Source organism: Electrophorus electricus, chromosome 3, assembly GCF_013358815.1.
Source record: "Electrophorus electricus isolate fEleEle1 chromosome 3, fEleEle1.pri, whole genome shotgun sequence".
NCBI lineage: Eukaryota > Metazoa > Chordata > Actinopteri > Gymnotiformes > Gymnotidae > Electrophorus > Electrophorus electricus.
Window position 1 is genome coordinate 6,187,087 of NC_049537.1, and position 16,669 is coordinate 6,203,755.

At 44.9% G+C, this 16,669-nt stretch overlaps 1 protein-coding gene across 4 annotated transcripts in view; it reads left to right on the forward strand.

Annotated features, from left to right (window-relative positions):
* The window catches only part of lrp8 (low density lipoprotein receptor-related protein 8, apolipoprotein e receptor), a 110,492-nt gene that overhangs the window by 93,729 nt on the left and 94 nt on the right, over nt 1–16,669 (forward strand). Inside the window, exons 11-18 of one of the 4 annotated variants that reach the window (XM_035524327.1) lie at nt 3,258–3,485; nt 4,278–4,396; nt 5,385–5,524; nt 9,074–9,215; nt 9,845–9,997; nt 10,714–11,106; nt 13,628–13,696; nt 14,976–15,166. In XM_035524327.1, the coding sequence (XP_035380220.1) occupies nt 3,258–3,485; nt 4,278–4,396; nt 5,385–5,524; nt 9,074–9,215; nt 9,845–9,997; nt 10,714–11,106; nt 13,628–13,696; nt 14,976–15,166 (1,435 nt within the window). Of the gene's footprint in view, nt 1–3,257; nt 3,486–4,277; nt 4,397–5,384; nt 5,525–9,073; nt 9,216–9,844; nt 9,998–10,713; nt 11,107–13,627; nt 13,697–14,975; nt 16,562–16,669 lie in introns of those variants that run through there. The other 3 variants (XM_035524328.1, XM_035524325.1, XM_035524326.1) reach the window with 3 other exon arrangements.

A 16,669-nucleotide genomic window follows, 5' to 3' on the forward strand; every position in this document is an offset into this window, starting at 1 on the left:
CACTGTCTTTCTTCCCTCCTCATATCTACATCTCTCACATTCCCACAGCCATCGAGAAGCAGTAATTAATGAAGAGCTACTGAATAATCCTCACATCACCTTTGAATTTTTACAGTTCTCTCTCTCTCTCTCTCTCTCTCTCTCTCTCTCTCTCTCTCTCTCTCTCTCTCTCTCTCTCTCTCCGTCCTCTGTCTGTGTGTGTATGTGCATGTATAACTCTCTTTTTGACATTATCAAATGTAAAGGAGAGTGGATAATATTACAGACATTAGCTGTCGTAGGCTGATAGTTTCACCCAAAACTGTTCCATTGTCTGTTGTTCTTGAGCAAACCTCCTGGAGCATTAAGTGCCAGGGTGTCATCAGTGTAGACCAAACCTGGCACTACTGTTTGACCCATGTGGCTTGCTTATACTGTATTTTAACTCTTCTTGAGAGCAGGGAGGCTAAAGCACTGTTTCCAGTATTTCATCTTAAGTATCAGTTTTAATCATTGAAGCTAAACATTTAGTAAGCATAGACACATTATTGGCACTATGGTCAGAATTTCTAGGCAGGTAGGATGCTTCTGAGTATGAACAAGAGTGTCTAGTTAGATACTTCAATGTACAAAACTGAATTGGAGAAAATGTTTGAAAGGGCACATATTTATAGAATGCTTTGAAAAATGCAGCCTCTCTAAACACATGTGATCAGTCCCGTAGAAGTATTTTACATATTAGGTGCTACGCTGGGGCCTGAACATTTTGTGCCCTACATGGGTAAATACTGCTTTGCTTGACTTCGATGAGGACTTCTGTCCCCCATGTCACACTGAGTCCCATCAGGCCCTGCTCTGTCATCTCAGCTGCACCATATGCTGCGTTTAATTAACCTCCCACTTTAATTTTTCCCATCACTCCCCTCATTTTCCTCAGAAGGACTGTCGGCACCACTCATCCCTTTCTATTACTGACCCCCATGAAACATTCTCCTTGTGTTGTGTGCATCCTGACATCCGCATCCTCAGGGCACTGTGCCAGATTTCCTGAGATTCAGAAAATATTATTCATCCAGAATGCAGATTTAATCAAGCTGCAACAGCTGCTCCACATAAACATGCACACACACTCAGACACACAGGCACACACATGCATACATACATACATACATACATACATACATGCACACAGTGTGGGTTTTTGACAGTCCTCTTTTGCCAGTGTGCGTTTTAGTCAGTCCTGTTCAATGGGATATCCTACAACTGCCATTTTTATGAAAGCAGGCAAGTTTCTTATCTAATCAGCTGCTAAGAATTTTCATTCTATAACTTTGTGCATGCTATGTGCAATGCTCTGTGCAAATTAAGTTTCCAGTTGATAAAATATGGGCTTGAAGGCCAGTGAGGAATCAGGCACCACAGAGCAGGTTTAAAAATAAACAGTACTGGGTTTGATCACAGAAAACCAATGAATTTGGTCAACCGCTTGGTACTTGGTATCACACCCTATCTTATCCCAGCACTTTCTACTGTTGTGTGCGTGCTCAAATAAATATGCCATGAGCAGAATGAATGTGCTGTATTGGCATGGTGCTAATTACACACACACACACACACACACACACACCACACACACACACACACACACACACACGCAGAGAGAGAGAGAGAGAGAGAGAGAGGGAGAGAGAGGGAGAGAGAGGGAGAGAGAGGGAGAGAGAGGGAGAGAGAGAGAGAGAGAGAGAGAGAGAGAGAGAGAGCGAGAGAGAGAGAGAGAGAGAGAGAGAGAGAGAGGGGCTTTTTTTTGTTTTGTTTTAATCCCTATAATCAACAGAGATTGACATAATAATTGCTCACTACTTGGAATGTGCCTGTTTCTTTGTAAGGTTTTTGGTGTGTACATACTGATTGGAGGCTAAAAATCTCCCACTGTTATTTAAGTTAATTACATTTAACCTGGGTTTGGCTGCTTTCAATAGCAATTAAATTAGTAAAACATATTCATTGATCTTGGCTTCCTCTGTGGCCTTACTTTAGGTAATGGCAAGAGTGTCTCCTAATGTCGTTTTGGGAGTGGAAAGGCCGCGTTGCGTCTCGTTGATTTATAAATCGTGGCAATGTTGTCGCTGACCTGATTCACTCTGATTAGCATCATTTTGGTTCAATGAGGCACCAAGTTTTAGCCAAGATGTCCAAGGCAAACAAATACACAAGCAATTAGGGAGAGCAGTCTGTTACTCCAGCTCATCCATTCCATACTTGTCAAAACCTTGTCCATATGCAGCATGTGCTTTGCTCAATATGGCTTTATTTACTTTTTAGACAGTAAGTTTTAGGCTTGCATTGCACTGTGCAATATTTAGCATTGATTTTAACTCTAGATTTTCAATGTGAATATTACAAATCACTGCATTTAACTGTGTCTGCATAAAATCAGCATCCATACTGTATATATTTATCAAGCCATTCTTTAGATCTAGCATGTTTATCTGAATGAGGCTGCTTTACTTATGTCACCTTCACCATCATTACCCTCTAGCCTTCTCTGGTCATAGACCCTCTTCTCCTTATTTTGTCTCATTTTTTTTTTTTTTTGAGTCAGCTGAAATGGAAAGGGGCCAGTAATCTGGTGCTGTGGGAACAGTAGGAACACTAGAGAAATGCTGACTGATCAAGTCTGCACCCGCCCCTGGGACGCACGGAAGCTCGTCTTTGAGAAGAGCCTAGTGATCCTGCAGCTTCGCGAGGGTAGAGGGCGACACCCGGACATACAGGGTGGCATCTGTTAAAGGAGTGTCTGCTTAAGCAGCCGCAGATGGAGCAAAAGCAGGCTGTAAAGGTCTACCCACCCCCAGTGACAAGTGGCATCAAAATGATAAGTTGCCCTGTAATGAGCTGCATAGTAGTGCTGCTCAGCCAATTGCAGTGCACCGTTCCCATCGACGGCCATAATGCCTCAAAGTGCGCTCATATGTCATTCTGTACATGCCTCAGCACTGGGTTAGTGAATGGATTCCAAGAGCAGATAACATTGTTGTCTTGTTTCACCATCATTATTTGAGAAATATACTGATGTTGCTTTAATTTGATGCTTGTGTATGAATAGAAACAACAGCTGGCTATGGAAGGTGTTGGTGAGCTGGTCACTCACCATAAAGTTGTACAGGCATTCAGTGCCTTGTGATTGATCATGAACAAATTCGTACCATATGAGCCTGCATCCTGAAGACAAAGACTAATGCGTGTGTGTGTGTGTGTGTGCGTGTGTTCTTTTACAGTGCGTATATCAACAAAGCCAGTAATGCATCTGAACAGATCACACTCATTGAATCTGCACTACATTCCCCAGAAGGCATAGCTGTGGATTGGGTTCATAAAAACATCTACTGGACTGACTCTGGACATAAGACTATTTCTGTCGCTACTAATGATGGCAAGAAGAGAAAAATCTTGATTGACACTGAACTAAGTGAACCACGTGCGATTGCTGTTGATCCCAGACAAGGGTGAGGCTTCAGAACACACAAAACTTTAAATACCTTATTTCTGGTTTGCCTAATTTGAATGCATTATTATAGAACTTACAAGGTTAGTTTGACCTAATTTAGACGGGAGGGTATGACCGACATGATACTCTCCCTTCCTTCTGAGCTATTACAGAAAACTGACCTACTCTTCTACAAGCCCTAAAAAAACATGGTGCTCCTTCTCCACTTAACACTCTCAGTGCCCGGTAGCAGCTATCCTCTCAGTGAGCTTCAGAAAAGTTTAGTGTTTCTCTCCTGTCATCGCAAAGGCTATGTCCCCCTGAGCCTCTTTGCAGTGAATTATTGAAGTAGAGGAGCTTAACAAACAGGCAAATGAGCACCGTAGAACAGGTCTTCATGAAAGCTAATTACTGCCTGTGGGCAAAGTGCCAGCTCCTCTTAGACGTAGTTGAGTTTTACATAGCTTTTGATTAACATATAGTTACCTGAACTGCTCTGGAGTCTTGACATGTGTGAATCTGGAGATTTCCTAGAATGGAACATTGTACTATGAGATGCATTCCAGCACATGGGTTAAAAGACTTTCAGTGGTTTTTAAAACATATTTCCTTGGATACATTTATTAAGCAGATTTTATGGATCTGAGTATCTTTATTTTTAGAAATTTGTTTTAACAAAACAAAAACACAATATATAATGAATTTTGATTAATCTTTTACCTCTAAGCTAATTGAAATTAAATTCATGAATTCATACTGTATGTACTTTTTGTTGAACTGACTGCTTTTACTACTTTTCTGTGCTGTTCAGGTTTATGTACTGGTCAGACTGGGGTACCCAGGCTAAGATCGAGAAGGCAGGGTTGAACGGGGTGGACCGGCAGTTGCTGGTCTCTGAGCGCATCGAGTGGCCCAATGGAATTACACTAGGTAAAAAGGTGCTGTTCGGCCATGAATGTTGAGTTCAATTTCATCATCCGATTCCTCAGAGGATGTGTGTATTTTCGCTGAATGTATTCAAATTCAAATTGGGAAAAAATATCTGAAAATACAGATTAAAAAGGGAAGATGGTGTAGAGCAATATGTGATGCATTAAAAAAGGGATTCATTCATGTTACTGGAATTAACCATTAAGTAGAGAGGCGATCAACAAGGGTTGATGGTGAAGGAGAAAAACAATAATACTAACAGTGATGGGAAAAGTTGAAGACAAAAAACGCAGGAGAGAAGGTGAGTGTTAATAACTGGGGGCAGTCTCCTGTGGCTAGCAGGGCTCCGAATCATTCACACACTCTCCTCTTCATCAGTCACCTGCCAGTTTAGGAAAAACTAAATGGAATTGCCCAAGCAGCACTGTCAATATTTTCATCATTTCTCTGACACCCTAAAGCAGGAGGCCATTTGAAAAAGCAGTCATGGTAGACGGATAGAAAAGACGACAGGCACCTCAGAAAGTGAGGAATTGAGTGTTGCTTGGTCTGGATAAACACAAATAATTGTTTTGTTTTGTTTTGTCCCAAGGGATAAATATAAAATAATTCTCTTTTGGATCCTTCAGTGTATGTGCGTTACAACAGTATGCATTTTTTTTCTGCTACCAATCTTGCTATTGATTCTAAACCCAAATGAAGTTCTTTATTATATTAAGAGATAAAATTCACATATACAGGATTTGACAGGCACTCTTTTCCCTGGTTACTTACATATTGTATGACTGTACATGTGTCTTTGGGAATTGAACCCATGAGCTTGGTGTTGCTAGCATGTTGCACTACCTGCGTTGTCTGAAGAGCTACGGGAGCTTATAACTCCTTTTGAATGACTACTTTGGTACTGAAATGAATTTTTGCATCAACAGCAATATATTTTGCACTCTGCGTTGATTGTGAATCTTTGTTGGTTCAATGTTCTTGCCAGATTTATCTAGCAGACGTCTGTACTGGGTGGACTCTAAACTCCACCTTATCTCCAGCGTGGACTTGAATGGAGATGACCGCAGAGTTCTGCTCTCCTCTGTGAACCATTTAGGCCATCCATTTGCCCTAACCCTGTTTGAGGTAAGTCGTTTGTAAGTCATTTTTAAGTCATTTGTAACAATGCATTCCTTATAGTTTGTCAGATGAGAGAGATAAATTCAAAGATAGAGCCACAGAACAGGTTAAAACTATGACATCTTGGAAATGCCGGTCTCACTCTGTTTGTCTGTCAAAATTGACATCTCTGCTAAATTAAGGTTCATGCACGATGCCTCACAGTGAGAAACCTGGTTGTTACATCTCCAAAAGGGCTAGTGAGGGGGCAGATGGGGCACTTCTGTCACTTGGGCCTGACAGCAGAAGCCCTGCGCCTGCCCGTGCAGACGGGCTAGGCCTGGATTCAGGAAGAGGCGAGGTGCTTTTCATTTTCCACTCTTTGAACTGAAGCTCAGCAGTTCTGCTTCAACTCTAGGTTTCCCAGACAACTCGGGGTTGAAGAGGTATAATGTCTACAGAGGTGTACAGCGGTATACAGTAGGGCTAAACACTCTGTGTCTTCTATCAATAACAAAAGATGAAAATCAGAAGAAAAACAGTTTGGCATCCAGCTGTTTTCGGAGCCGCTCTGTCATTGTTCCGAACAGCTAGGAAATATTTTTTCAACAGAAGTTCAAAGTTAAAGGACTGACAGTAGTGATGATAACTCACTGAGCCAGTATCATGTATTAGTCCAGTCATGACAGTTGTTGCCACTGTGTTAGGGGTATACATGTGTTACTGTTTGAAAGAAATACATGAAGTCACAGCAGTTTAAAAACTGTACAAGGTTGTGCAAGCAATATATTTATATTGTTAAATATCCTTTATAGTTTTATTAAACAGCTAAAAATGATTTAAATAATGTATTCTTGAATAATAACTTCAAATGAGAAACATTTTACATTAGTTTGTGATAAATGATGAAATGGAAGCAGTTCTTTGTAGTGAGCTCAGACTTGGACTGAAGCAGATCTTTCTTGGAGAAGATTAGGGAGTAGCCCTGGGAGCTGGGTCTGAAGAAGCCGGGCTCTGGTGTTCTCCGGGCCTAGAGCCTGCTGGGGCAGACGCATGCCAGTCTGCTTGCTGGCCACTGCGTTGGGGAGGTGCTTTTGTTTTGTTTCCCACCGTTGCCCCCGGAGATGTCGAACCCTGTGACACTGAAGTCCAGCTTTGTTCAGGCAGAGATTTCAGAGCTGTTTCTGAGACAGCAGGTCTCAGAAAGACGGTGCCCAGCAAGCATGGACGGTGCCTGGGAACAAAGAGTTCCTTCCTCCGCAGGCGAAGTCTATAGATGAGTGAGGAGGCGGCCGTTTTTTCTTCCTTTCTTTCGTTCAACACAGCGCTGGTGGATAGCAGCGACAAGCAGTGGTAACCTGTGTTGTGAGATCCTTATTCTGCCATATTCAAGCTTATATATCTTCCTGTGCATAAAGTGCCTAAAAATCAGGGAATCCTGTAGTGAAAGATCAGCGATGCAACTATTGCAGCCACAAAGAAGCCTCTTTTTGTTTTTTTCTGAATCTGAATCACTTTTTCACAATCTGAATATATCCAGAATTGAACTGTGCCAGTCTCTCTTTTCAGTCTCTCTCTCTCTCTCTCTCTCTCTCTCTCTTTCTCTCACTCTCTCTCTTCTGTCTCTTACTTGCTGTCCTCAGACATAGTGTGCGTTGCTCAGTAGTGTGCTCCTCACCAGGAGAGCACCACAGCCTGCTAGATGAATGGCCAAGCCTCACAGTCAGCAACTAAGGACAAACCAAATGTAAAAGCCTTTCCAGGCATGCAGCTCACAAGGGGCCGGCAGGCAGGACCCAGGCTGCACCATACATCAGCCCCTGCTCCTGACAGCCCAGTCGATGAGCCCGCTCAGCACCGCACCGCAAAGGGCAAACAATGGCCTTTCCTTCCCCTTTTTTTTTTTTTTTACTTTGGAGCCGAGCGTTTGAGGAATGAGGCGCCGTGCGGGTGCCGTGCCCCTGAGGCTGCTCCGGAGCTACTGCTGAAGTTTGGAATGACTGAGCCTGGTGTTATCCCACCCCAAATCTATAGAGGCAAGGACAGGTCTTTGCACAGCTTGCTGCTGGGCCAAACGGCCTTGCTATCCCTGCACAGCGGCGTACAGATGAGACTGCTCTGGCTCTGGGTCTACAGCATAGATGTAGGCGTGCAAGGAGGAGCCGGGTTGAGAAGGGCATTGTAGTTGCCAAATTATATTTTTGTCCATAACAGTCAGCTGTAGTTTCTGCCATCAACAGTGGGGACCTGCTGGATCTCAGAAAAGATCCACAGGGCTGACCTTTTCAAAGGCGGCCCCCAGTAAACGTCGTCTAATACCGCCAGGCTATTAGACGCAAGAGCTAGCGGCCCACGCGAGAGCACCTCCAGGCTGCCACCCCACCCGAATCATCCACTTCCAAATTCCATTGAAAGAAAAATTGGTGTGAATGTCCGGTAGTCATAGTAACAGACCCGTCTGCAGGAAAGGCTGGTAGGGGTTGTTCAGAAATGAGGGATAGGGAGAGAGAGGGAGGGAGGGAGGGAGGGAGAGAAGAGGAGAGAATGGCGGAGGAGGTGTTGTGTCTCAAACCAGCATGTGAACACTGGCAGACTGTTACAGATGGCAGTGGTGCGGCTAAGAGACAGCAGTGTAAACTCTAATTAAGCTGATGGAAAACCTGCGTGATCCAAAAGACTTTGAAAAATATCTTTCACACACTCACACTCGCACACACATTCATTCATATTGTTAACATTGTGCGTTCCTCTGTGTTGAACTTTCTCTGTTCGAGCATTTTGTGTGCCAGGCATTCTCATAGTTTTATCTACTTTACCTCCCCTTGTGCATGTTTATTTTTTCCTGTGTTTTTTGTTTGTTCATTTTCCTAAACAAAACACTTATGCCCACACAGTGAGTTTATCTCCACTATTTGATTTTCACTGAAATGGCCATTTTGACCTTTGGTTAGTTTTGTTGCAAAAGACAAATAGTGCATTTCTTTGGGCAGTGTACCTACTGTATCATAGTCAAGCATTTCACTTTCAATAACCAGTAGTGCTATGGGTACCATAACAGGTTTTCCTGAGTAATTTGAGTGGGTTGGGTGTATTCTGACAAATCACAGGTGTTAACCTTTGTCCACAGAAACATGTCCTTAAGGGCCCACAGCGATTAGGTGGCAAACCATATTTCAAATTTATTTTAAAATGGACATTAATGGTCACCATTGCAGTATTGGTCAGGGTGACTGTACAATTATATTAATTATACTTGTCAAAATCACAAGTTATTCAAGCTTGTGAATAAAGGAATTTTCTGAGAAAAAGCTTAAAATGCACCCATTTTATTTTCAACTCTTTTTTTTTTCAGCCCTTTCATCACTAGTGAGCCATGACTGCTGTTTTCTGTCATTATCCTCCTGTCTTTGTCAGCCAGTCTGTTCCTCGCCCTCCGTCTGCCACAGAACAGGCGGTGTCTCAGTCTCTGCGGTTGATAGTAGCTGCTGATTTGAAGCCCAAGTTTTTCTTTTGTCATCATAGAGGGGGCTGTTTCCAGCTGCCTCTCACTCCTCCACCCCCACCTGTCCTCCACAGGACCGAGTTTACTGGACAGACCTGGAGGATGAGGCCATATACAGCGTGGACCGCCTGACCGGCCATGATGTGGCTCTGCTGGCACAGCACCTCAACAACCCGCTGGATGTGGTGGTGTTCCATGAACTGCGCCAGCCCAAAGGTGTGTGTGTGTGTGTGTGTGTGTGTGTGTGTGTGTGTGTGTGTGTGTGTGTGTGTAATTGTGATAATATCATAAAGTGTAATAAAAGGTCAGACAATTATTGTGGTATGAGAATGTAATATCAGCACATGTGAATGTGCGGGTGTGTATCTAAGGGCAGGAACGTTTTGTGCCTTCATGTTCTGAATGCTGTGAAGCTGTAGACCGGGATCTCTCCTTGTCATTGTTCTTACTCTGAGGATATTTCATGATGTCTCAGTGTATTTAACTGCTTTCAAAGCAGCCAGACCCTACTAGATCTGGGTGTGCAGATGAACGTGTTTTTGTTTTAGCCCACTCCTGAGAGCCCTGTTTAAAAGGAACAGAGGGCTCTCAATAGGGTCAGTCATATCTTAGATGGATCTCTCTGATCGTATAATGGCTGGGTTCTTGTGCTCCACTAGTGCCAGTGCACAAAAAAACAGTTTTATTGTCACAGGGTATCAGTAACAGTGGCCTTTAGATTTTACACATTTGCCCTGCTAACATTCCAGCCCTTGCACACTGTCTTATGTCTTATGCTAACAGTCATGAGCCCACAGCTCTGGTGGCTAATGCAGCTAACTCGCTCTGTGTGCTTTCCCGCCCAGCTCCAGACAGTTGTAACATGGGGAGTCTTCCCAATGGAGGCTGTGAGTACCTGTGCCTCAAAGCCCCACAGATCACCGAGCACTCGCCCAAGTACACGTGCGCCTGCCCCGATGGTGGCGAGCTGGGCCCGGACATGCGCCGCTGCGTGGCAGGTAAGCCCTCCGGCGCGCTTGAAGCACAGCCGCTCCGCGTGAAACGCCATGACTGCGAAGGATTCGAAGAAGATGCTCGCACATGGATCGATGGATTTGAGGGGGGGGTCTTTGCGATGGGTCTTTGCGAGTGGGCAGACATATTCAAGCGACGCGCTGTTCTGTTGAACTGAGTGACCTTGCCTCAGAACGTCTTACAGCTCACAGGTCCTTAAAGCTGCTAGTTAGTGTTTCTCAGCCCTCTCAGACCAGCAGCCCAGGGAACAGCGGCAAGGGGGGGGCTCCATGTTGCTGATGTTGTTGTTGTTGTCGGCGGGGTTCTTTAGGCTCAGTGGAGCAGTGCAGTGGAGTTGGAGCAGAAACAGAAGACTTGCCTTCTTTAAAAAAAAAAAAGGATAAAAAAACAAATCCAGGCCACCTGACTGCCTATGATACACCACTGAGGAACACATGTCTGTCTAATAATAATAATAATAAATTTTATTTATAAGCACCTTTTATTATAAGGTAGTCTGAAAGAGAAATGTTTTAAATGCTTTTTGAAGGTGGATAATGATGGGCAGAGACAGCAGTGCAAGGGGATGGAGTTCTACACACAGTGACAGTTCGAATTGTTACACTTAGAGGCCAGGCTCAATGCTTACTTGTTTAACTGTATAGCATGATTTTTTTTTTCTCTTCTCTCTCCCTGCATCTCTGTCTCTCTGCACATACAGTGGAAAAACCCAAGACTACAACTGCCCCACCTTCCATAACTACCACCACAGAACCTGCAACTACCACTCGAGCCTCTGCAGCTACCACCAGTACTACCATCTACTACTACTCTACTACTCCAACTCCAACCATGTCTTCGGCCACTCCTGCTCGTACAGGCACACACAGTACCACACCTCCAGCTCCATCAACCTCAACATCTTCCTCCACCACCTATTCACCCACAGACTCATCCTCCACAGTGAGCACCACACACACCAGCACCACGCTACCGTGGCAATGGCCAGCCTCCACCGGGAGAGTTGCAGCTGGCAGCAGCCAGACATTTGGCCTTAGCACCATCTCCCCAGCCAACAGGGAACACGGCGAGAACACCAACCTCTCACACCGTGGTGAGTGACCTCACATATCAGAGCGTTTAGGTGGTGCAAAGCTTTCAGCTGATAGACATACCAATGCTGTTCTGTCTTTCAAAGCCATGATGCAACCATGTGACAAAATGTTTGATACAGATGGACAATCAGTGCATAGCATAACTGTGTGTATGCATGTGTGAGAGGGAGAGAGAGAGAGAGAGAGAGAGAGAGAGAGAGAGAGACAGCTGGTGTGTCTCTGTATCTGCCAGTGGGGTGTCTGCCTCTTAGCTTCAGCTATTTCCACCTTCTCCATGCACACCTCGCTTTGAGCTGAGCAAAACTCCTGCTTGCTGTGTGCATTAGATATAGAAATGAGATCCAGCTCCTGACTGCCCCATGCTCCCTGCAGCCAGCCGGTGTTAACGTGCACAGGTGGCTGCGCGCACCGAGCAGCGGCTGGCCACTTGAGAGTGATAGATTAGACAGTGGCTGCGACCCTAGGCAGGACGTCCCGCTCTGCTGAATTAGGCCAGGCAGGAGAGGCAGAGGAGCTGTCATGCTGGACTGATGAACAGTGCCCACGGTCCGCATGCCTCCCTGCCGCCCCAGACCCCTCCTCCTCTGGCTTCACTGTTGTGGGCACTTAAGGACAGACACCGCCTGCCTGGATGTGATAAAAATACAACACAGGCATGTTCTGCGCTAAGTTAGAGAGGCTGATGGCCCTGACTTTTATAAGCATCCTTCACATGTGATATGTTCAGAACACAAGTGGCCTTTTTAGGTGTTCTCAAACTACTGGTGACAGTTTGTTTAGACTATACGCAGCCTATACTAGCTGTAGGCTGGCTAACAAGTATGTAATTTAGCGCCCACAACATGTGTGACCTTAGGCTGACTTCCGAATGAATTAACGATATTGTGTACTGCTAGATATACATGGTTGAGAGCTAGTGCGGCACAGTGGGAACTTTATGAGTGCACTAAATATTTTCCACTCTGCTTTTCGGGCATTACTATAAAATGGCGGAATCACAAAATTGTGCACTGTGTAGTAATAGGGTGTGGTTTTAAAAATTGTGATAGTTTTTCATATGGACAGCCACCCCTAAAGCATGATGTAAAGATGGTGTGCTCTTTCTACATTTTGTCAGTGCAGTGGAATCTTACATCCTACTCAGCACATTAGATGGACCTTTAGTGTTACACAGCCATTTTCTGTCCTCTTGACTGGAGCTGGAGAGAGCCAGCCTCCCACTCAAAACAAACAAAAAAAATGGTCTCCTGGATGCTTTAGTGCCATTAAAATGTAATGCAGCCACCCGGCAGAATGTGTTTTTAGATAAGAGCTGTGGCCTGCAGCACTGGGCTGGAGGATGAAGGCTGTAGGAACACCTGTTCATTCCCTTTGTCCTTCTTCACCCTGCTCCCTAATGACTCTGAAGGTGAATGCAATGGAGCGTTCCCCCACTGCCATTCAGAGGGCAGCCGGTCCGTGAGGGGTGAAAGGAGAGGACAAAGCGTGGCCCTGAGCAGGGGGAGCAGGGGGTCTGAGGCAACCTGCTCAAACAGGTTGTGCGCACACAGTCACTCTCATTAGCAGTGCTGCACCACAGAATCAGCTGCTATAAGTGTGCCGTTACCGCACAACTGAGAAGAGGAGAGAAAAGCCAGTAGAAAGCACACCATTGATCTGGCATTTACTCGGAGCCTTATTAAAATGATTACTACTTGAAAGACTAGTAGCCTCTATAAGATTATAATAAATAGCCTTCATAAGATTCTCCTATCATTGTTCTAAACATTCTTCTCGTAATCTCTTCTATGCTTTGAATATTGCTGTGTCTTTTACCCAGGAAGCTTTTATTATGCAAAGCACTTACTAGTAGGGCTATCAGGCTGTGTCTGTATGCCTGTGCCGTCCCCTCTACTTCTCTTAAACTCTTGGATCAGACTCCATTATCAGACACTAACTGTGCTTTAGCTAATGGTGGCTCTGTGTGGTAATTGTGAGACTGGATGTTATTTTATGGATGTTAGTGTGCTGGGATGAAACCTTTTTTAAGAGATGGCAATGTGTACAAAATAGAGTTTGTGTGTGTGTGTGTGTTTGGGTGGGTGTATTTGAGAGTAAACAGGATCTTGTGTGTCCATAAAATTGAGATTTTATTACTTTGCCAAAGCAAGTACTACTGTGCTCTATGCAGACAAATTCAGATTTCAGACTAAGCAGTCGCACAGAGCAGCCATACAGAGCAGTTAAAATTAACAGCCTGCTCTTACCTCTGCCTCTCAATTGCTCTACTTTGTCCTGCCACTGTTGATAATGTGACATTCTGTTTTCACTCGGATAAATGTAAAGTCATATTTTTGTGTTACAGCCATTTGAGGTGTAGCACTTTATACATAAATTCAGATTTATGACTCAATTAAGCTGCAGAAGCAGAGTGCTCTAGTGAATTAGGAGATAATGACATGACCGTTGGCCCTTAGCTCATCCTCACCAACACACACACACACTCACATACACATACTCTCTCTTTCTCTTGCTCTACAGCTGCAAGTGATCGCTTCCTCCTGGGTAACAACATCACAGTGGCCGTCCTGGGCATTGTCATCCCTATAGGTGAGTATGTATGTAGCTCTTCACCCTGCTCACCCCCCTGCCCTTGGCCTCCAGCTCTGCCTGCTTTGGTGACCATTCACTCAACAGGGTCTTAAGTAGCCAGTCGTCAGGAAAACAGTGCAGTCAGCCATAGGGCATTTGCAATAAGTCTGTACTGCTTGTATCATTATTTTTTCACCATTGGCTACTTATGACTTATGAGTGTTGGGCATGCTTCTTCTGTGTTTCATTTAATTTCCCATTGTATTGTCCTTCATGTGAGGGTGAGATTCCACGTTAGATTATGCACTGCTTAGATTTTGCAAGATCAGCTTGTTCTATGTGCTATGAGATGCAGTACTGTCCACTGGACAGTGTTATATTGTATCTACAGAAGGGTCCAGTGTGTCCGGAGCCACTAATGCCCTCTGCTGTAGAATCAGCCTGGCTGTTGGCACATGAACATGACCTTTTCTTTCCCTTGTCCACAACTGAGCCCAATATAAATAAAATATCAGCCTGAGAGCCTACTTTTTTTGGTTTTGGTCCCTCTTGCATCCCTCTTATCTCACATAGTGCCTTTTAGAGAGCTTTAGTAAAGAATCAGCAAGAGAGACATTCACTGTGTGTCACGCAAGACTGCAGGAATGGGAGAAGGAGAAAAACAAGATGAGAAGGTTTCTGTTGTAGTTAAGACTATAGAGCAATTAAGGGAAGCTTCCAAGGGAGCAGAACGGGTGCTGCTGATCTTTTAAATGAGAAGAGGGGCTAGCAGCCAGCTATTACAAAGAAGCCAAGCAAGTTTACCCACCCCAAAAAAAAACACGTACACACAGGCACACCCAGCCCACTTCCATTTCTCTTTGTGTTCAGGTACCCCAGCACCCCCAGCTAGAGTAAATGTGCACATCTCTTTGGCAGCACTGGCTTTGATAAACCTGCAGATTCACAAACATTTTGTGCAATTAATCATATTTCAGGAATCCAACTCTCTACAACTCTCTACTCCAACTCTTTACTCTCCCCACTGGCAAATTAACTGCTGCGGGACTTTTTTGATCAGTCTTATAAAGTGAATTTAAATGTCATTTTTTGAAATATTACTGTTCGCTAAAGCTGTACCCATCACATATTTTCAGTTTCTCCACACTGAGCCAAGTGTACCTGGGTCTGTGTGTGTGTGTGTGTGTGTGTGTGTGTGTGTTTGTGTGTGAGTGTGTGTCATGAAGCGCTGTCCCCTGTCCTCCAGCTGTGTTAACGCCCCCGCCGGCTCTGTCGGCTGTGTGTTAAACGCATGCAGTTCCTATCATTGCCACAGTGGTCGTGGGCCTGCTGTGTACTGGAGGCTACCTGGTCTGGCGAAACTGGCGCCGGCGAAACACCAAGAGTATGAACTTCGACAACCCCGTGTACCGCAAGACCACAGAGGACGACGACGACGACGAGATCCACATCGGCCGCAGTGAGCAGATCGGCCACGTCTACCCAGCCGTGAGTGGCAGCGCCCGGCAGCCGTTCCTCACCCTTCCCCTAGGGGGCGCCATCACTGACCCGGCGGCCCACTGGTACTCGGGGGCACCCATGTTGTCAAGCATGAAGTGAGGGAGGTGGAGTGGTATGAGTTGACTGAGACCGAGGCCGCACAAAACACGCCTACGCTCTCACTGGTCTTAGGAGGGCAGGCGAAGCTGCAGCACCAAACACGCATGTTCTCGTGTTACACATAACACACACAGACACACACACATATACACACACACACACACACATACACACATTAATTTGTGTGCACATGCTGGATCCATCCTTCATCCATTATCGCTCACAATACTTTCTGTTCACAATTCACAGCTTATATTTCCATTCATATGTCATTCATTAAGTGTATCGGATGTCTCCTTGAGCTTCCCTGCACTGCATTTGGTTTCTGGTTGTCGTGTGCGTTTTAGGTTTCTATTTCTTGTTGGATATTTGAAAGCTCTCACTGTTCTTCACTGGGTGTGTTTATGACTAATGAGCACCTTAGATGGCTGGACAATCCTTTTGAGAAAACATGTTTTTTTGTTTGATTCTTTGTGTAGATGTTGTTGTATATATATTTGGGTGTTATGATTTATTCATGTATATTTTGCTAGTGTCTTAGTAATCACGAGCCCAATTTGAACTTTGTGAATCTGAAGAAAATGCAGACAAAGAGGAGCACCAAGCTAACATTTCAAGTGTAGGCCCTAAGGATTAATCCTAGATGACCGCTCGCTCTGAATATTCATAGGATCATTGCTGGTAAACCCATAGGAGAGAGTGGCATGAGCTGGACTCATATGAGCTACCTGCTCATATCCAGCACTGCCTTGTCATATTAAGCGCAGCTGGTACAGGCTGCGAGATGAATGAGTGGATGCTCATCTCCATCTCTGGGATGCTGCTCATCTCATTGGACCCCTGCAAGACACGGGCTGAAATCGATCCAGTTGGCAAGGCGCTGCTACTTCAGTGGTGAGATTGGCAGGTCTCCAGTGAGGCCTTTGCTCTACAGAGGAGCATTTGGGTGGGATCACATGCAAATGCCCAGGAAAGAGAGGGAATTCTAGGCAGAGTTTGAGCTATACGCTCCTCTGGCCTGTTTATGTTCTTCAGTCACAGTTGGTGGCTCCAAACCTAGATAGAGCTGTCAGTGGGTGCTAGGTGGGAGGGTGTTGTCCCAGTGGCTGAAACAGATCAGATACAGTATTTTTCTCTGCACAGCCTGTCACAGAGAGAGATCTGCATAGGATTTTTTTGTGTTCCTGACTTGTCTTCCCATTGGTTTGTTCCAACGCGTGCATGCATGCATGCATGCACGCACACACACACATACATCTCTTTCTCTCTCTCACTCGCTCTCACTCTCTGTCTCTCTTGCACTCTCTCTGCTTTTTGTTCTTTGGTTTTCTTTCTTTCTGTCCTCAACCCTGTCTAGCTGTTTGTGTATGTAACAGTGTGTTTTTGTTTGTT